General features: G+C 24.4%; 4 protein-coding genes across 4 annotated transcripts; all 4 read left to right on the top strand. All coding sequences in view use genetic code 6, as the record gives it.

Annotated features, from left to right (window-relative positions):
• Positions 1-1,533: 1,533 nt before the first annotated feature.
• On the top strand, positions 1,534-2,508 carry TTHERM_00323160 (transmembrane protein, putative; the record flags this gene model as incomplete). The annotated part of the gene is made up of 1 exon (XM_001013017.3): positions 1,534-2,508. One exon carries the CDS (start codon positions 1,534-1,536, stop codon positions 2,506-2,508), a length of 975 nt encoding a protein of 324 aa, XP_001013017.1.
• Positions 2,509-4,129: 1,621 nt separating this feature from the next.
• Positions 4,130-6,031, top strand: TTHERM_00323150 (transmembrane protein, putative; the record flags this gene model as incomplete). The annotated part of the gene is made up of 1 exon (XM_001013016.2): positions 4,130-6,031. The coding sequence occupies one exon, from the start codon at positions 4,130-4,132 to the stop codon at positions 6,029-6,031; it is 1,902 nt and encodes a 633-aa protein (XP_001013016.2).
• Positions 6,032-8,190: 2,159 nt separating this feature from the next.
• On the top strand, positions 8,191-15,993 carry TTHERM_000323149 (hypothetical protein; the record flags this gene model as incomplete). Its single annotated transcript, XM_012796859.1, has 1 exon — positions 8,191-15,993. One exon carries the CDS (start codon positions 8,191-8,193, stop codon positions 15,991-15,993), a length of 7,803 nt encoding a protein of 2,600 aa, XP_012652313.1.
• A 732-nt stretch (positions 15,994-16,725) lies between these two features.
• On the top strand, positions 16,726-22,386 carry TTHERM_00323130 (EGF-like domain protein; the record flags this gene model as incomplete). The annotated part of the gene is made up of 13 exons (XM_001013014.2): positions 16,726-16,773; positions 16,953-16,998; positions 17,118-17,206; positions 17,260-17,281; positions 17,352-17,428; positions 17,596-17,746; positions 17,937-17,957; positions 18,018-18,097; positions 18,733-18,772; positions 18,822-20,206; positions 20,301-20,851; positions 20,944-22,288; positions 22,345-22,386. The coding sequence occupies 13 exons, from the start codon at positions 16,726-16,728 to the stop codon at positions 22,384-22,386; spliced, it is 3,897 nt and encodes a 1,298-aa protein (XP_001013014.2).
• Between the last annotated feature and the right edge of the window lie 149 nt (positions 22,387-22,535).

Genomic DNA, 22,535 nt, shown 5'->3' with positions numbered 1-22,535 from the left:
ATATTCTGTAATTGTTAATGCCAACTTAAATTTATGTGAGTTAAAATCTAAATATTAAAAATTTTAATTAAATATTTTTTAATTAATTTAATCATTTCCTCATTAATTTAAATTTTAAATTTATTGATTTATATCAATTAGTATATAATATTTATTCTTTTGAGGCTAAAGCTTAATATGCTTGGCTTCAAAAAATACAGTAACTAGTATTGGATTTTATCAATTTAATTTTTTATAACAGAGATAAAAAATTGAATAAATACAAATAATTATATTTTGTGGTTGGTATTACTTTAATTTTTGAAGTGATTCATTTAAATAGAGCACAAATATTTTAAAATTAAAATAGAAAAACTTATTTTATAAAAAAGTTTATTTTTTAAATATGGATAAATATGTCTGTCTATTTATTTAGAAGATTTTTACTAGTTTTAATCTATTTTAATTAACTCTTATATGTTTAGAATTAATTGTAAAATAACTAAGAAGCTAAGATAAGAAATTTTATTTATTAAATCATAGACTCCATTTGAAAATAGTTCACATGAATTCATAGGCATATAAACTAAAATATGGAAAAAGCATTTTCAGTTTAAATTTACTCAAAAAAATAATAAATAATTTACTTTATTTACTTTTTTCTTTATCAATCATTTTTATTAAAAAATTTCTTTTGAAAAAAATTAATTAAAATAATGTTCCACACACATACATATATATATTACTACATGCATACATACATACAATTAATTGTAAGGTGTAAAATAAAAGCAAGCAAATTAATTAATAAAAATCAAAGTTGATTAGAAAGGCTAAATTTATAGAAACAAATAAATTTATTTCAAATTGATATTTATGAAATATAAAAAATGAATTTAAAATTTCTAAAAAGTTTAAATTAAAAATATTTTTAATTCGAGAATGCGTCATAATAATAATAATTATTTTACAAGATAGAACGCTTTTTTTATAGATTCAATATTAAATAAATAATTGCTAATAGATATATATTTTTATATTAGGATTGCTAATCAGATAGCTACCTTATATGATAAGATATATAGAAAATTGATTTAAATTAATATTAGTATTTGGATAGAAATATAGACAGAAAGATAGATTGACCAACTTAACTTTGAAAATTTTTGCTATCTACTTAATTAATTAATTAATCACTAAAAACTCAAATTCATATTTCATTAGAAACAAATAAACATACAAAATTAATTTGAATTTCTATGAAATAGATAAATTTAATGTTTTAAAAAGTAAAAATTTTTAATGATAATTCGAGATTATGTGCTATCTTAAAAGACTTTCTTCTATTATATTTTATTCTTTCAACTATTTGGTTTTAGATATCTTAATATTAGATCAATTTTAAGTTACTAAATTTTCTAAAAATATCTTAAAGTGCTTTCCTTTAAAAAAGAAATTAATTAATCTATTAATACATAAAATTTAATTAAAATAAAAAATTTAAAGAACAAATACAACAAAAGTAAGTAAGTATTCACATTTATCTGTACAAAAATGAACAATAACAACTAAAATTACTAATATCAGAACCTTCAAGACCAATAGTATAATAATAACAGCTATAATCCTTAATAGCATCAATTGGGCTAACCATTCATTTACAATCAAAATAATAATTATAATGAATATGGCTATCAATATCCTTAGTAGTAGGTAGGAATAAATCAAAACAATAATCAATAAAATCCAGCTTTTGTGATTAACACAGATCCAAACCTCATAAATATTTAATACTCAAGTCCTGAAATAATATATTGCACAGCTCCAATTAGATCTAGAAGAAAATATGGTAATCAAGGAGTAGGAGTGAGTGGTATAGTTAACGCACTGCAGCAGATTTATTCAGAATTAAATTTAATCATCCCTAACCTCAATTTGATAGGATAATTTAACTTGCTATCAAATTAATAAATGGAAAATAAAGTACTACAACAAATTATTAACAACAACAGAGGTTTTTAAAATGAAATTATTAGAAACAGTAAAATATTTTACTGTTGTAAGTCTCTATAATCAAGCATTAAAAAGTACTTCTACTATTTATTAATTTTGTATTGTGTTTCATTAGCTATCTTGTCTATAGGATACCCAATTTATCTATAAGACTCTGATTCTTAATCTGATTTAGTTACTCCTTTTGCTATTCAAATAACACTATTAGCTGTTTAGATATTAATTTTACTAATTTCCATTCTAAAAACTCTACCAAAGCTAATTAAACTAAATCTTTTATTAGGTATCTTGAATTTTGCTTATAGTTTTATAATAACAGTTGTTTCTGGATTTGTAGAGTTTAATCATGGTTTTAACAGCAATGCAGGATTGCGTTTTGGAATTTAAATACCTTGTATTATTTTATTGAGTTTTAGTTTACTCTTCTCTGGAGCTCTAATAGCTGGTGTTAGAAGATTTTTAATTCTAGTAAAGTAGCTAGATTAGATTGAGTTTACTAACAATAGTTGTATTTGAAATATAAAAAAGATATTAATAACTAAAATAAAAATATAATTATTTTAATTAATTAATAAATAAATATTTATTAATTTATTTGTTTAATAATAAATTTGTATTTATAAATGCAATTTACATTTAAAATTCACTATAAATATTTATAATATTTTTAATTTTCTAAAATTTTGTCTGCTTCTAATGTTTATTCAATATAAAATTAAGTTAAAAAAACCATATTTTAACTAAAAAGTAAAAGTAAAAGATTTATTTGAATAATATTTATCTTAATTAAAACAATTAATGAATTAATTAATTATTCAATCAAATTTATGAAGTAAGAACTTAATAATAAACATTATCTTTATATCTTGAAATTAAGATAATCTATTGAAATGGATTAAACAAGATAGGACAATATTAGCAACAAAAAAATATTTTGTTCTGAAAAAGTATAAAGTTTCTTAAAAATTAACAAATTTTAAGTAAGAGTTTTTTCATTAACCTATTTAATCAAAGTTTCTTTTTTTGTTAATAATTTTTTTAAAATTAAAAATATTGTTAATTTTAGAGTAGTTAATTAATTTTTATTATTTTAATTCACTAGAAACTCACTAATAAATTGAGAAAGAGAAAGCAATTATTATCTCATCTAATTGCAATACTATAAATCTTCATAAATAAAGACAACTTCAAAACACAATTTTTCTTCTATTTACTACCTTAATTCTGAAAATTTTATATTTATTGCGTTAATTAATGATCTCCTGAATAAATAAGGACTTACAGTATATTATTTTTATTCGATTTCTCCCTTCTTCATAAATTTGAAGCTCAATAAAAAATCATTACTTATATTTACATAGGCAAAAAATTGATGCTTAATAGAATGGAATCTTAATCAAATATTTGTAAAATTGAAGAAATATATTTAAAAGAGTATTAATTGATATATTTTGTACATTTAATATGTTTACTTATGTTTTAATTCAATCAAATTATGTGTTTTAAATTTAAATTCCTAGCTAATAAAAGAGGAGAGAGTGAATGAACGAACATAGAATATAATTAATAGAGCTTAGTTACTATTATTAGTTATATCTATTTAAAGGAATTTAAAAGTTTTAATTAACTTAAAAAATTGAAAATTAGAATAGAAGTATACTGAAATAGAAACTTCTTCCTTCATTAAATAGGCTATAGATTAAATGAGCAATATTACCAAAAATATATTTTATATAATAAATATTTATATTCATAAATCTGTCTCTAAATTATTAATTCAATCATAAAATTGAATTTTTTACTTCTTTTATTCTTTTTTAAATAATTATTTTATTTAAATTGCTTTGACTTAACATAAAATATACCTTTTTGGAATTGGATTTGGTGTTGATATATAGAAAATTCAGGTGATAAATTGATTTATTTTATTTTGATATTTATCTAATGTAATTTGTGAATATAATTGAAACATTGAAATAATATAATAATAAAAGCTGCATTAATACCATTTATCTTTCTTGTTATTTAGAACATAAAAACAGCGAAAAAATCATATAAAAGTAATAGCATCAACAAAAATATATTAAAAATACCTTTTTAAAGCTAATAAATTAACACTAACACTAATAATAATCAAATGAGCTCAACTTCAATCTCTAGCTATTCCTAAGGTTTTTATAATGACACCTATGAATATATAGCATTAGCTTACTCAATTACTGCGGTTGTAGTGGGCATTTTATTGGGTTTACTTGGAAAATTTCACATCATGTTTAATTTAATAGATGCATTAGCAATAGTTTATTTTCTCTTTTTTGTCAAAGCAAATCCACCTACAAATGTGATAGATTTCCAGAAGATGTTTGGAAAATTTCATTATGATAGAATGTATGACTACCTTAAATCAAGTGTCTCTAACACTTACTAATATTATACTAGTATCATGTTCCAAGCCTATGGACTAGATTCTTTCTTTTTGAACAATACTACTCTTTCATTTTGCATCATAATAGGAATGGTAGGTGTTTATGTGATCCTAAAGATTGCAAGCTTCATACCTATGGGGAGACTCTAAACTTATTTGAAAGATTCACTGAAAAGAGCGTGGGAATTCGATTACTTTATCTACATTTTATGGATTTTCTACAATTAATTCTCTGTATTTTGCTTCCTTTAAAAAGACGCAATGTATTTCGACTCTACTTTATAAAAAGTAAATTTTGCTATCTTTGCTTTAGTAGCTTTGATTTTGGTTGCTTTTCCTTTACTTTTTGGGTATCTAATTTCAAAAAACTAGGAAGAAATAGCTTTGCCTTCATCGATGAGGTCCTTTTAAATCAGATATTTATCATTAGTTTCTGGATATAAAATAAGTGCTTCAGAAGATAAAAACTATTAAAATGCAAATGCCCAAAATTATAGTTTAACTAAAGATTAAAATCCTTAAGATAAAAAAGAATAAGCACTAAGTGTTTAAACTAATATTGAAATTTAGCAAGAAGGTTTAATATTGAACACATAGAAATAAATGGATTCGACCCCCTTTGGAAAGTACGTGAATATCTTTATTCTATTTAGAAAAATTATTTTTGCAGGTGCTCTCGTTGTACTATAAGATCACAGAATAATCACACTGAGCGTCTTTTCTGGAGCTAATATACTTTTATTTTTCCTCTATATCATAGCTAGACCACACATTTTGCTAATAGATAATATCAGAAATGCCGCTACTGAAGCTTTATTTATTGCTATGCAAGTTTTAATTTACTTTTTTAATGATATAACTTCTTCTACTACCTCATATAACACAAGCTAACCTGAGATAGGATGGGCTTATGTATCTATTGGTGTTTTTATACTGGCAATTCATTTATTAGATGTTTTAGCAAAGTTATTCATTGAGATCTATTGGTTAATTAAGGGTAGAAGTTCTAAAGTAGCTCCTCTACCGATAGCATAAGAGAATGATTTATAACACTAATAGCATTTGAAAGAAGAAGAAAAGAAATCTCTTAACGAAATTTAATAATAAAATGAAAAATAACAAGCAGTTATCCCTTTACAGTAATAACCTTAATAAATGCAAGGAGATTAACCATTATAATAGTAAAATATTCCATAATAATCTTTAAATAATTAAATGGCTTAAAATTAAAACTACCCTGTAAGTCTTTAGCATATTTAAGCGAATAATCTAGAAGAAAATAAACCAGAAATTACATAAATTGATAGAAAAATGGAGGAAGTGCCTATGAAGACAGCGAAGACTTCATTTAATGATTTTTTGATATCCGATAACATGCTTCCTAATTTAGCAAACGCTGAAGAGAGATAAAAGTACAAGCAAAGAGTCAAACCATTGCTATTTAAAAGAAATCCATTTATTCCTAAAAATGGCTACTATGATAATATAATTCATGATGGGGATCTAAAAGTTAATAATAGCAATAAAAATGTTGGATTTAATGCAAATCCTGTCTAAAGAAACACTTAAAACATGATGGAAAGAGCTACTGATGTAGATTTCTAAAATTTTTGAAATTAATTACAATTTTATTTGAATAATTAAGTTTATAATTGAAGTAGTATTTTCTCAATGAACTAAATAAATTAATTAGTCTATTAAAAATGCATTTATATTATTAGTAAATATTAAATTATATATAATTCCTTACAGTATTAATATAGTATTTCAGTGACGCTTTTTATTTCCTAATATTTTCTATTAATTAATTCTTTTTTAATTAATTACCTCTCAAATATTTGTAAATGATAAATAAATTATGATTTAAGTTATAGTTTAAATTATTTCACAGAACATATTTATTAATCTTAATGATTAAGACAATTTAAAATGAAGAATATTCATGCAAAAGAATAAATTTATATTAGTTTAAAAAATATTTAAACTAAAAACTAACTCATTTTAATTGAGTTTAAGACAAAAAATAAATATTTTAGTTACCTCATTTTAATGATAAAATTTAGTTTGTTTAAAAGTTAAGTCTAATAGGTTAATGCAGATTTTAACCATACAAATATAGCTTGTAAAATATTAACAATAAGCAATTTAAAGTTAATTACTTTAGTAATTCATCATATCTTCTTATAGGTTTATAAAAGAATTTATCTTATTGCTAAGTATAGCTGAAAGAGAAATAGAACTAACTTATGCATTTTACAGAATTTTTTTCCTCTAAAGAAGCAGGATAAATTTAAACTTGATAAAACTGTAGTTAAATTTTAAAATGGAAAAAAATTAATTAAAGCTGAGGAAAATAAATGAAATTTTAAATTTGTTTGGTAAGTGTATCTTATTTATTTAGAAATCGAAATATATTAAAAATACCTTTAAACATTAGTACTATCTTATTACAAAATCACTTCTCATAATTAATTAAATAAAGAAGTCAATAATTAAATGAAAGATACTTACGCATTAAATTTGACTGATTATTAATTATTAAGTGCACAAAAATATTAATATTGTCATTTACTTACTTAATGATTATTGTAAAATCTATGGTCAATTATTATTGCAAGATTTTTAATTAAAAATAGAGCCAATAATAAATAGATATAAATTTATGTAAAAGAAAAGCTACTTCTTTTACTAGCTTAATAAATGTAAATTAGTATTAATTTATACCAAGATATTTAAAACATTATATTCGCTATTATAAATTATTTAATTCTTTGTATATTTTAATAAAAAAGTATAATATTTTGTATCTTTTTGATAAAAAAAATTAGGATTTCCTTTTAAAATAAATCCTCCTAGGAATAATAAATGATCAATTTATGGTTCTAGGTTAATTTAATTAATATCTAATTATCTTTAACCATCATAAATAAAATCGTATTTTAATTGAAGACATCACAATAAATTATTAATATTAGAAATAACTAAAAAAATTAATATATTAAAAGTAAAAAGAAGTTGAATAAAATGATGACGATTTTCAAACTAGTTTTTTTTATATAATTCATAATATAATGTAAGAAAGTTTCTTTTTTAGCTAATTTAATTTATAAATTAAATTTAAACTCAATTAGTGTGCAAAACTTAAACAAATGATGAATTCAGCCAGGTATTCAGCTTTGACGTTTTCATTGAGAAAAAATTTATTTCTTCTTTCAATTAAGAGTGCCTTGTAGATTTAGATATTGATTGGATAAAGATACTGAACAAATAATTTTTAAAGTAAAATTTATTAATTAATTTTTTTAATGAGACAAAGTTATTAATTGTAAAAAAAGTTAATAAAAATTATATTCTTATGTTTTAATTGAGGGGGATTAGCTTGAAGCTTAACTTTAAGTAATTTAAGAGTAAAAAAGTAAAATACAGTCTTAGATTAAGCTTAACTCAAACCAAGACAAAGTTATTGTTCAAATCTATGTAACTTAATTTAGCTTAACAAACAAATTTGGATCTGCTCTAGTTGAAGACAACCTTTTTCCATTTTTTAATTTTAAGATGTAATTTTTAAATACTTTTATTATTTATTTTAACATTTTTTATAAATTATTTTATTTTTAAATTTTAACTTGTAATTTTTTGTTAAGTATTTATTAATGTTTTTTCAAATTCAAAAATATAGTTTGGATTGCTAGTAATAAATTAAACAAAAGTTAAATAATAATTAAAGATTTTTATTGGAATTCGACTGCACTAAAGATTTTATTGAATGCTCGATGTGTGATAAATATGCAGTTACTAGAGTAAAAGAGGTTCCGTGCAGGTTATGTGTTTACAATAATGTAAAAAAAGGAAATAGACCAAATGGGGAATGTTAAAAACTCCCTGATGGATAGATCTATAATGTTTGGGGTCAAATAGTAGGATGCGATTCTTCAAAATGTAAGTGCGATAATGACAATATGATTTGTAATGAGTGTTTAGATTCTTCTTACTTTATTTATCCTGATTTTTAAACTTGTGAACCTATATGCAGATAAGGACGGTGGGCAAAAGGAAGGATTTGCTTAAAATGCAATCCTGATGGCTATTATATGAATGATTCTGATAATATATGTATGGAGTGTAATAAATTCCCAAATTGCAATGAATGTTCTTCTGTTAAATGTGAAAAGTGTTAAGATGGATTTGGTTTTAACTTTTTCTCCTAAAAAAATTGTATTTAATGTTCAAACGGATATGTTAAAATTGGAGATTTTTGTGTCAAATAACCAAAGGGCTGCAAAAAAATAAGTTTAAATATGGAATAAAATGCAATTGTCTGTGATGAATGCTAAGAAGCTGATATGATCAAGATAAACGATGGATCTTGCGAGAAATGTAGTCCAAGTACTTACTACGATTCAAAAAGTCAATCTTGTAAAAGTTGTAGTCTTAAGAATTGTGAATATTGCCCTCAAAATAAATGCTAATCATGTGCAAAAGATTTAGAGCTAATCGATGGATAATGTTAATAACCACTCTCAAATTGTGCAAAAACTTCAAAAGATAGGAAGTATGTTGATTAAGGAGTATGTAAAGTTTGTCCAGATCAAAATTACTACAACGAGGATTGTACAAATTTCAATAATTTTTGTGGGTAGTGCTTACCTTGCTAACTTGAAAATTAAACATAATTTATAGACAGTGGTGGTAATTGCCTAAATTGTGGTCCTTCTTGTAAAACATGCAAAAATCAAAGTAATTGTATTGAGTGTTTACAACCTGGACTTAAACCAAATAAGGATGGTATTTGCAAATGTGAAGATATAACTAAATGTTTATTTTGTGATGATGAATGGGGCTGTTTTAAGTGCCCAGAAGATGCAATTTATGACAAATATAGTAAAGGGTGCGAACGCGGTAAAAAGCCTTGCAGTAAAACATTTAAATCAAAAAAAGATAAAAATGGAAACTTGAATTGTTACTGTTAAAGCTAAAATTGTAAATATTGTAATTATGAGGATGGAAATTCATGCCTAATATGCAACTATAATTTTGAGCTTAAAAATGGTCAATGTATATAATGCCCTGTTGGATATTAATACGATAAGTTTAACTAGAAATGCGTTTGTGCAGTAAATAATTGTAATTAGTGCTCGCAAAACAATGGTCTTATATGTGATAAATGCAAAGACTAATATGAGTTAACTGAAGAAGGATTCTGTAAAGCATGCTCATAAAATTATATTTATGACTCAGATAAATAAAAATGCATATGCTAAGATAAAAATTGTATTTAATGCTCAAAAAATGATGGAAGCATATGTCTTAATTGTGCTCCTAATTTTTAACTAGACATATCTACTTCAGTTTGTAAAGAATAACCAGATTGTAAAGTATAATACTGTTTTATTTGCTAAAATAATTCAACAAGTGTTTGTTAAACTTGTTAAGAAGGCTTTAAATTAGATAATACAGGTTAAAATTGTATTATTGCACTTGAAAATTGTTTAGAATTAGAAGAGGGTAATAAATCTAAATGCAAAGTTTGTATTGATAGCTTTATACCAAATCTTCAAGGTAAATGCAAATGCCTTTTTGATAATTGTAAAAACTGCACCATAAATAATAAAATTTGTAGTTAATGTGAGGAAGGATACTCCTGGTAAGATAATTAATGTAAATGCAGTATCCCTAATTGCTTATCTTGTGATATCAGTCCAAATTATGGAAAGTGTTAGAAATGTTTAAACAACTATAAGCTTATATCAAATATAAATTGCATCTGCTCTGATGAAAATTGCAAAATTTGCAGTCCTACTGATGGATCAATTTGTCAATAATGCCAAAGCGGTTACATTCTCGATCAAACAACAAAAAAATGTAATTAATGCTAAATATCTAATTGCCTATAATGCTAAAATAATGATGGTAATAAATGCGAAGTTTGTTAAGATGGATATGAAATTGACTAAACAAATTTTACATGCAAAATTAAAATATAGTTTTGTATTGAATTAAATATTTTAGATAAAAGCAAGTGCGAAAAATGTTAACAAAATTACATTTAATCTGTTGATAAGACTAAGTGTGAATGCTAATTCTAAAATTGTTAATCTTGCTAAGTAGTAAATTCAAAATGTGCTTAATGCGAAAACGGATTTACTTGGAGTGACTTGAAAGTTAATTGCGATTGTAATTTAAACAACTGCTCAGAATGTTAAACAAAACCTTACGGAACATGTAAAACTTGCAATAATGGATATCTTATGACTAAAGAAGGTAAATGCGAGTGTAGCGTATAAAATTGCTAATAATGTAATAAAGATGATGGTAAAGTTTGTGATAATTGCATTGAAAAATATGTTTTAGATTTAAATAAATCTTAGTGTAATCTCTGTTCTGTTGATAATTGCTTGAAATGTAAAAATTATTAACCAAATTAATGTCAAATATGTGAAGAAGGGTATGAAATAGATACAAATAGCTTAACTTGCAAGATTAAGATTAAATTTTGTGTTGAATTGAACGCTTCAGATAAAAGTAAGTGTGAAAAATGTTAACAGAATTACATTCAATCTACTGATAAGAGCACCTGTGAATGTAAGTTCTCAGATTGTAATTCTTGCTAAGTAGAAAATTTAAAATGCATTTAATGTGAAAATGGGTTCATTTGGAACAATTTAAAAAGTTAGTGTGAATGTAATTTAAATAACTGTTAAGAGTGCTAGACTAGTCCTTATGGAATATGCAAAGCTTGCAGGAATGGATATCTTATGACTAAAGAAGGAAAATGTGAATGCAGTGTCCTTAATTGCTAGTAATGTAATAAAGATGATGGTAAAATTTGTGATAAATGTATCGAAAAATATGTTTTAGATTCAAGTAAATCTTTGTGCAACCTTTGCTCCGTAAATAATTGCTTAACTTGTAAAGATAGTTAGCCTTCTAAATGTGAACTATGCGAAAATGGTTACAAAAAAGATTCAAATGAATAATGCTAAATAAATATAGATAAATGTATTAAGTTGAACAAGAGCGATTACACTGTTTGTGACTAATGTGAAAGTAACTATTAGTTTAATTCAATATCAAAACAATGTGAATGTAAGGTATAAAACTGCTTTTAGTGTCAAATAGATAGCATAACAAATATTTGTAAATAATGTTAAGCTGGTTTTATATGGGATAGTTCACAAAGTTAATGCATTTGCAATATTGTTAGCTGCCAAGAATGCTCAACAGAAGATTATGGAGCTTGTAAAAAGTGCAATGAAGGTTTCATGTAGAAAGATAGAGATTAATGCGTTTGCTCAATAAGTAATTGCGAAAAATGTGATCAATTAAATGGTAATGTTTGTCTAGAATGTGAAAAAGGATTTGTTTAAAGCTAAACAAAAGATCAATGCAAAAAATGTGAAGTTATTAACTGTCTTGAGTGTGTTTCTTAGAATGAGAAATTTTGTAAGCAATGCAAGTCTGGATTTTCTATTTAAAATTCAGGAGCTGAATGCAAGATAGAGTTATAAAACTGTATTGAATTAGACCCAAGTTCTCCTTAAAAATGTAAAAAATGTGATAAAAACTATGTTATAGATGAAAATTTCAATTGTAAATGCTCTATTGATAACTGCAAAGATTGTTAAATTCAACCTGATGGAACTTGCAGCTAATGTTAGAAAGGTTTTAAGGCACAATAAGACAAATGCATTTGTAATATTCCTAATTGCAAGGAATGTGATACATAGTATTATGGAAAATGCTAAACTTGTAAAACAAATTACTTGAAATCTGCTAATGGAGAATCATGTGATTGCTAAGTAAGCAATTGTTCTGTGTGCACATAAGATGATGGTAAAATATGTGATCAATGTTAACCAGATTTTATATTTAGAAATAGTGAAAAAAAAGAATGCTGGAAATGCTAAGTAGAAAACTGTTCCAAATGCTAACTTGATAATGCTATGATATGTTAATAGTGCAAAGACGGATATAAATAATTACTAAAAGATCCTGCATAGTGTGAAATAGCCATTAAAAATTGTGTTTAACTGGATACTACAGATTCATCAAAATGCTAGAAATGTTCAGACAATTATAAAGTAGATGAAAACGGCTAATGCACATGCAAAATTTAATTTTGCATTGAATGTAACCTTTAAAATTAAAGTGTTTGCTTGAAGTGCTAAGATGGTTTCACTCAAAAAGCTCCTAACAGTAATTGCGAATGCAATTTAGAAAATTGCCTTGAATGCGATTATGCTATTTTTGGAACATGTAAATAATGCATTTAAGGATATTAAATAAATTCTAATAAAAATGGATGCGAGTGCAATGTTTAAAACTGTTCTTAATGCAACCCTAAAAACGGATAATTATGTGATGTTTGTGAATAAAAGCATGTTTTAAATGAATAAAAAAATAAATGTGAATTATGCTAAGTTCAAAACTGTGATAAATGTATAGATGGAGATAAAAACAAATGTTAATCTTGCAGCTCTGGATTTAAGCTAAGTTAATCTGGTCAATGCGAAATAGGAATAGAAAAATGTGTAGAATTGAATGCTACTGAAAAAAATAAGTGCAACAAATGTGAAGAAAACTACACATTTAATAATGATGCTTTCTAACCTAAGTGTATTTGCTAATGGGAAAATTGTAAAAACTGTAAAGCAGATCAATAAGATTCAGCTAAATGTGAAACATGTTAAGAAGGTCATATATGGAATTCTGTATAGAAAAAATGTGTTTGCAATATATAAAATTGCTCAATTTGTAATTAAAATGACTATGGCAAATGTTCTTAGTGCAAAAATAATTTTATTATGTAGGACTCTAATCGTTTATGTTCCTGCTAAGCTTAAAATTGTGATAAGTGCTCAGAAGGCGATGGTTAAATTTGTGTATAGTGTAAAGAAAACTATATCCTAGATAATTCTAGTTAATAGTGTTTGAAATGCTAAGTGAATAATTGCTAAGAATGTTTAAATAACAGTGCTTACAAGTGCAAATAATGTAAAAAGAGTTTCTAAATTGATTAAAATGATTAATGCATTGAAGAAAAAGCTGAATGCAAAGTAGCAAACTGTGAAAAGTGTGAAAATTAAAATTAAAATAATTGCTCTTAATGCAAAACAGGTTATAAACCAAGCATTTCGAATGGAATAAACACTTGTATGCCAGCTATAGATAATTGTATTGAATTAAACAAAAGCAATATAGCAAAATGTGAAAAATGTTCTCAGTAATATTAATTAGACCCATCTTAAAGCAAATGTATATTAGAATGTAATTTAAAAAGATGTAAAAAATGCGACAACACAAATAATAAGATTTGTATTGAATGCGATGACAATTTTATTTTAGATAAATCAAATAATTCATGTGAGCCTTGCAAAATTGAAAACTGCAAAATTTGTTCTCAAAAATAACTTGGCTCATGTCAAGAATGTGAATTAGGTTTCACATTATTTGCAGATTAAAACAATAAAAATCTTTGTAAATAAATTAAGTAGTAATAAACTTTTACTCTTAAGTAGAATTGCACTTCGAAAGGCTATCAAATTTATATTAACTTTGAAAAAGAGATTTAATTCTTAAATTCCAACCCTACACACTCAGAGCTTAGCTAAATATTCAATTTCACTATTGGTAGTAAATAGAATTTTACTTATACTTACTCTGTCAGATCTAAAAATGAAATTTTGCTTGAAATTGAAACTGAAGAAGATTGGATAAAAGAAACCTTGTAACTATAGGTGCAAGACAACTAATTTATAGAGAATAATAAGCTAAGCAAGTAAAATGACTCAGTCGATCTTATAAACAACAAAAAGAAAGATGATAATACCAGTACAAACGGTACAAAAGAAGCAGTTAAAGCAATCAATAAGGTAGCTTAGAGTGCTGCTTTTCCATTGGCATTGTTTGGAGATTTTTTCAAAGTATTTTCAATAGTCGATGTGACCAACTATATTTACTTCCTTTTTTATGTTAATGTTGATCACCCTTACAACATACAAGAATTCAGTAAGCTTTTTGGAAGTTTCTAATTCTAATATATTCCTAACTACATAATGCCAAATTTTGATAATGACCACATTATTAAATCTCCTGAAAAATTTATGAACAACAATATTGATTCATTTTTCCTAAAAAATTCGTCTCACTCCTACTCATTTTTAATTATATTCCTTTGCGTTTATATTTTCTTTAAGGTTATTTCATTGCTTCCTCTTGGCAGAGTATAAAATATAGTGAAAAGAAGTATAAAATAAGAATGGGAGTTCAATTCTTTCATTTATGCAGCTTGGATTGTCTTTACTTATCTCTCTGTTGCTTGTACTCTTCAAGTCAGATCATATAAAATGATTGACGATCTTTCAAGAGCTAGTTATTCATTTTTTATTATTACTTCTATTGTCTTATTGTCTCTGCCATTTATTTTCTTTTATCTAATTTTCAGTAGACACTAAGATCTTTAATTACCCAGAAATTAAAGAAAAAGAAGAATTGCTTTCTCCTGTATAGTAAGAGGCCTCAAAATTAATACGAGCAATACTATTTACCCTGAGACTGTGATTCCTTAATCACTACCCTAATAAGATCCTCAATCATTAAAAGATCTAGATTTAAAATCTGAAAAACCTTCATCCCTTGTAATTGATGGAGCTAAGTCTTCTCAACTTTTAGATTACGTATCAGTAGATAGCACAGAAAATAAAATGTCGTAGAGTGAACTAGATGAGAAATAAAGAATAAAATCTCTTTATAACCCTTTGTGTAAGTATACAAATGTTCTTCTTTTTATAAGAAAGATTATGTTTTCATTAATAATCGTGATGCTCCATGACTAAACTTATGTGCAAATATCTTTGCTTTCCACTCTAAATGTTTTGTTAGCATTATTCTTTGTAATTTGTAAGCCTTACATACGCAAAATCGATAACATCAATCACTTTTTAACTGAAATATTTTTGTTAATCCTATAAGTAATTTCGGCATATTTAAAAAACTACCCTGATTCACAGTCTAGTGATGATAGAATTAAATTAGGCTGGGTTTATGTTGCTATCTGCTTGTTATTATTATTAATGCATAGTTTAATATTAATAATCGATACAGCTAAATCAGCAATTAGATTTATTAAAAACCTAAAAAAATCATCCAAAATAGTACCTACAAACTTAGGAGATGTAGAAGCAAAAAAATAAGTATCGAATAAAATTATATCAGCACAAATAATTGATAACAAGCCTTCCTCTATTCTAACTTTTGAAGGGGCACCTCAATCAGTTGAAAAAGCTTTAAATCAAAATGAACAAAAGGTAGAAGAAGATCAATTTAATGACATTGAGAAAAAAAGAGGCATGAGAAGACCAAGAACAAAATTCTTTAAAAGAAATCCTTTCTTACCAAAAGACTAATAATAATCTTTCATAAATTTAGATAATCCAGAGTCAAAATAGAATAGTAACAACCATCTCAGCATATAAAAGATAATTAACATAGGTTCAACTAACATTTCCTTCAATAACGATGCAAGTCCTGTTAAGCTAATAAATAAGAATGCTTCTTCATCTTCCCCATAAAGTTGATTTTATAACTTTAATAATTAACTGTGATCTACAAACAACATACATTATATTCATAATTTAAATGTGTTTTTTTATTTAAATTTACAGCATTATATTTATTTATCTTAAAATTACTTAACATTTTTATGATATTTTTTAAGCTATATTTTGAATTTCAATAATTTCCTTTTTAAAAAATGTCTTTTCAATAAAATAAATTGTTTCAATTTTTTTTAAATTTATCTAATAAAATTTTTGATTTTATTGATTTAAATATATTTTTTAACTTTACTTTTTTTAATATTTGTAAATTCTTTGAATTTTTATACTTTGTTCTTTTTTTTGAAGCTTTAATGAATAATTTAGGCATCACACTTTTTGCATTTTTATTGAAAAGTTTGTAATAAAATTGTAAGATTTGATTGTATCAAAAATAGTAAAAAATTAAATTATTAAAAGGTGGTCAGCCAATAATCCTAAATTTTTAAATGAATAAAAGCATCTTGAAAACATAATATTATTAAAGTTTTTTGGCTATTAAATTAATAAATTCTTTATCACATTAATAATTAATAATACATAAAACTAAAAAAATTTGTTATTTATTAAAATTAAAGGTAAAAAATAAATAAATGTTATTGAGTTTTATTTTTTTGTAAGTATGCATTTTTGCTGTAACAAAATGCTAAATAAAATAGTACCAAATAAGCCAAACTTAAATTGAACAAATATTTAACTTAAGTGATAAGAGGTATGGAGTTTGCTACTTTGATCAATAATAAGGCAAATATGCATCTAAGAGTAATTTATATTATTTAACAAATAGACTTAAAAGTTTTTTTATTGATTAAAAGTGTTATCTTTATACGCTAATTTATCTGAAAAACTAATCTATTAAGATTTTGATTGCAATATCATAGGCACTTTTAAAGTAACAAAAATAAAATATATAATTAATATTTAATCCCATTTAAAAATAGGACTAATATTATATTGTCTAGGCCTCAATAAATAGAGGAGCTAAAAGTATCTCATTTCTTAACTAAATTTAGCTAAAATTCAAAAAAAGATACAATCAATTTTTTGCTTAACGTTTATAGAAAAGAATGATATTAATATGAATTTAATTTTTTCTTATATAAAAGTTTTATCTTTTAGTGATAGCAGTTATAAAAATGAAATATCAATACCAGAATAGAAATGGTTAAAATTCTCTCAAGTGAATTCACAAGATGTAATTTAAAATAAATAATAAGTGCTTACATTTATATTTTTTTAATTATTTAGTATATTGTAGGAACAGAATTAGGTTTGGTTGCTTGTGTGTTTTTATTTTTAATCTTTTGAAGTTGCTTAACTTTCTAAAAATATTAAATTAGATATAAACAACTATTCATAGAAATCAGCTTAACTGGAAGGTTGCTCTGACCCAATATCTTCTTTAATTTATTTTGAAGTAATTACATTTCTATTAAAGCTATTATCACTTAATATTTCGTTATAAACAACAATTTAGAAGAAAAGTAAAGCATTTGGGTCTTGTTCTAAATATTTACTGTGTAAAATAAATACTCTATTTTTTAATAATTCATTAAAAATCATTAATTAATATGTTAAAAATAGGCTGGGATCTAAGTTAAAAGATAAATGGATCAATATAATATGAAATCAAATAAGAATTAGCTGATAATATAACATAATTGCTAACTTATGATGTATTTATTATTGAATATATTTTAAATTGTCAATTCATCAATCATTTATTCCAATTAATGTAATTATTGACTAGTACTAAGATTTTATTGTGGTTGCCGCACTTATTTAAGATTAAAATTTGTAAATATACAAATACACTCCAGATAGAACGAATCAATAATAAAATAAATTTGATTTTTAGTATGCAATCAGTTTAATGTAAATCTCATCAAAAATAATTACCTTTTAATTTTTATTGGTATCCATAGAAGCGGATCAAACAATAAGAGGTAAATTTTCGATAATCCAAATAATTTTAATCTAAATTATTCATAAAGTATATCAATTAGATCCATTAAAAAAACCACTCCTAGAATATGGATAACAAGAACATAAAGGAATGCAAATTACAGATATTATATCCATACAAGTATTTTTAATTTATTTTTAATATTAAAATTTGAATTTTAAATTTAATGTGAATTGCTTTAGTTAATTTTGAAATAGATTATTTTTCTTAAAATACTATAAATCTTCATTAATTAAAATCACCCCTATTCTCATCTTAAAACTACCCTCAAATGTATTATTTAAACGTTTGTAGATAAACTTTAAAAAGATGTTACTTCAAAGCCATATTAATTACATGAAAACTTTTTTTATTTTAAAATGATAAAAAAATTTTTATTAATTTTAATTATTATCCACCATACATTTTGATCAAAGCATCTTACCCATTTTCATTTGACTCATCAAAAAGCAGGTATTAATATAATCAAACAAGTGTTAATTTATAAGGATTTATAGAATATATTTTATTTTTCATTTAAATAATATATTTTATTTCAAAGTTAATTAATTGTCTTAAAATATTATAATCGAAGCATTCTTTGATTAAATAAAATTTATTTCCAAGAGTTTTCTTCTTATTTCTAAAAGTTTAATAGAATCATATAAATATTTTATCATTTAATTAAAACTATGCTAAAAATAATTTTAATAAATTATTAAATTAAATAATCATTTTATAAAATTTTTCTTTTAAATCTTTTTTTACAAAAATAGGATAAAATTATATCTGGAGATGAAAAAGGAGTTTTAATAGGTAAAATTTATTTCGAATTTTTTAATTTTGATTAAATGATTAAAAATAGAGAGGTAAATTGATGATTCTTTAAATGGATGTATACAGGGATATTTTTTTAATATCAATAATTGTTAAAAATGCAATGATATTTGTAAAACATGTGAAAATTCAGCATCCAATTGTACAAGTTGCTTTGAAAATTAGTAAAGGGAACTAAAATCATAAGGATCTACTCAAACATGTGCTTGCAAATAAAACTTTTAAGAAGGTTCTGATAATGTTTGTGTGGATTGTCATCCTAGCTGTTTAACATGTTGGTTGCCAAATAATCCTTTGAAGTGCTCAAGTTGTGATGATTCAGATAGTATTACAGGAAATAAATAAGCTTAAATTTCAATTATAGGGTTGTAAAGTAAATGCATATGCAAAGATGGTTATTACTAAGATGATCATTTTTTATGTAAGAAGTGTCCTAAAAATTGTAAGACATGTACTAGTTCTTCTTAGTGTACTTCATGTGTCACAAATCCTAATTATTTATTTTAACTAATTGATGGTAAATGCAAGTGTTCTTTAGGATATTATAGTGAAGAAGTAGATTCTGATTGTAAAAAGTGCCCAATATAATGCAAAAGCTGTGAGAGCTCATTAGAATGTCTTGAATGTCAAAATCCAGTAAATAATAATAGGTTAAATCTTTCACAGGATAAGCTGTGTAATTGCATGCCTGGCTACTATTATGATGGTAAGAACATTTAATGTTAATAGTGCTCTAAATATTGCTAGAAATGTGATTCCTAAAATAATTGTCTAGAATGTTAAGATAATTTGAATAGAATGATTCAATAAAATGGATAATGCCAATGCAAAGAAGGTTTTTATGAATAAAGCAACGGTTAATCTGCTTGCATATAATGCCCTTATAACTGCAAGACTTGTGATAATTAAGGAAAATGCACTTCATGTCCTGATTCTAGCTTATTTTTTAGGAAATAAATAGGATCATAAAATAATTGTGATTGTATCGATGGATACTTTGACGACGGTAAATCAAAAGAATGTTAAAAATGTGATGATAATTGCTTATCATGCAATTAAAAGGGAAAATGTTTGTAGTGTGCTTCAAATAACATTAATAATTTCAGTGGTTTAGTTGATACTAATGGAAATTGTTTATGCTAAGATGGATACTATCTAGATGATACTTTTTAATGTAAAAAGTGTCCTTATTATTGTAAAACTTGTCAAAATAGTATTCAATGCCTCTCTTGCAATAATGATTAAAATTATTATAGACAATCAATAGATAAAAGTAATAAATGTGAATGCTAATAAGGATTTTATGACAATGCGTAATTAATGTGTGAGCGATGTCCACTTAATTGTTTATCTTGCAATATTAAAGGGTGTACTGAATGCAACTAAAATAACAATAGAAAAGCAATTTCAGAAGTAATAATATTTTTTTTGCTATTTCAATTTTTAAAATATTAAAAATTTTTTATGAAAAAAAATGTTTGATAAATAATATAAAAATTAAAAATAGAGTCCAACATGTGAATGCAAAGATGGATTTTATCAGCTTTCTAACTCAGCCTAGTGTCAAAAATGTCCATAAAATTGTTTGACATGTGATAATTAAGGAAATTGCTTAAGTTGTGATAGTAAATCTAACAGGAAATCTATTTCTTAAAGTAAAAACTGTCAATGCTAAGATGGATTTTATGAAGATTAAAATAGTAAAGAGTGCAAGAAATGTTCTTAAAACTGCAAAATTTGTTCATCCTTTGACAAATGTATTTAATGTGATGAGAACTAATTTAGAATACTAAATTAGAATACTAGCTAATGTGAGTGTAATGAAGGGTATTTTGAAAATTAAGCTACTCATCAATGCTAAAAATGCCACAATAGTTGTAAATAATGCCTCGGTCCAAGTATAAACGAATGTTCATATTGCTTTTCTGATCAAAATAGAGTTTTGAAAGACAATATTTGTATTTGCAAACCAGGATTCATTGAGAATAAAGAATAAATATGTTAAACAAAGTGTCATTATTCTTGTGATAAATGTCTTGGAAATTTACAAAATTAATGGTAGATCAGAAATTTATTTACCTATTTTATTTAATAAACAATTATAATTTAATATTTTTTATTAAAATTTATAATTATTTTTTTAATAATAGCTTAGAATGTGGCAATTAAAGTTAAACATTTAGAGAATTAAATAAGTAGAAATAAATATGCTAGTGTTTAGAGGGCTATTATGATGCTTAGGGGTAGTAAAACTGTAATAAATGTCATTAGACATGCAAGACATGTACAGATAAAAATAAAAATGACTGTTTAACATGCTTTCAAAAAGATTTTAGAGTTTTTAATAAAGAATCAAACTCCTGCATTTGCATGAGTGGATATTATGAAAACTAATAAACAGGATAGTGCGAAAAATGTCATGATACTTGTCAAGAATGTTTTGGGAGTGGAGATAATTAATGCTCTAAATGTGATGAATTGAGTTCTAAAAGAAAATTGAATTAAAATAATCAGTGCTAATGTATACAAAACTACAGTGAAAAAAATAAAAAATGTGAAGCTGATAAACTAATTATCTGTGATTTAACTTGCTAAATTTGTGATTAAGAATAAAATTAAATTTGTTATAAATGTAAAACCGATATGGGATTATAATATGATAGTACTAACAAAAAATGCATATGTAATAGTGGCTAATATTTTAATAAATAAATTGGAACTTGTTCATAATGTGATTAAAACTGTGAGACTTGTGAACAAAATTCCAGCTAGTGCTTAACCTGCAAAGCTGGAAAGCAACTAAATAGATAAAATTAATAGTGCGAAACCATAGTTTTTCCTAGTAATATTCCTAAGACAGTCATTTAGCAAGTATATAATGTTACTGAGTCATCAACATATGTATCAGTTGGAGCAACAGCCAGTGGATCTATTTTACTTTCATTTATTTCTCCTAATGGTAATTTAGTGTCATAGTTCTTGTCAATTTAAAAGCTAAACCTCATTCTTTTAGTAAATTTAGCCCTTCCTGAATTGCTTTACGTTTTCTTCAAAGCTGTTGGAGGCAATAGTCCTCTCATACTCATTTAGAATCTAAATATTTTAAATAAATTCATTGTTCATGATTCAACAAGTCCATAGCTAAGTAATAAATTCTCCACAGAAAACATTGATAGTAGTATTTTCATTAATGGTGGTGGAATTTTGACTGTCGTAGTTTCTATTCTTACAATATTTATTCCCTCAGTTTTATTATACAAAAACAATTTCTTAATTATCAATCAGCTCCATTAATACAGTTTGTTTGCCTAAAGATCAAAAAAAATTTATGAAAATATAGTTTCATCAGCTCTAATTTAAGTTCATGAGATTATCATGCTAGTTTCTTACTTTTCGATAGGCACTTAAATCTTATCGCTTTTTTTATATGGCTGTAAAGATAGTTTGTCATATTACAGAATAGTATTTACCTTAATACTCACAATTTACTTCTGTGTATTTTTACTAGTTTCATATAAAGTTCTCAACAATAAACTATTCAAATTTTAAAGAGGTTAACTTCATTAAAGAGAAATGCTTAGACAAAGTTATGACTCATATAATGAAGTTTAATAAATTTATAAAATAAAAAAGACTACTATATGGTTGGAGATTATTTATAAACACATGAAATAAGATTTGATTGAGTAACGATGGATAACTTTGAACTTTAAACTCATCTATTAAGTTATCGAAAATTTTA

The sequence above is a fragment of the Tetrahymena thermophila genome (assembly GCF_000189635.1).
Source record: "Tetrahymena thermophila SB210 genomic scaffold scf_8254691, whole genome shotgun sequence".
NCBI classification, from domain to species: domain Eukaryota; phylum Ciliophora; class Oligohymenophorea; order Hymenostomatida; family Tetrahymenidae; genus Tetrahymena; species Tetrahymena thermophila.
This window is presented reverse-complemented; position numbering and strand designations above follow the sequence as displayed.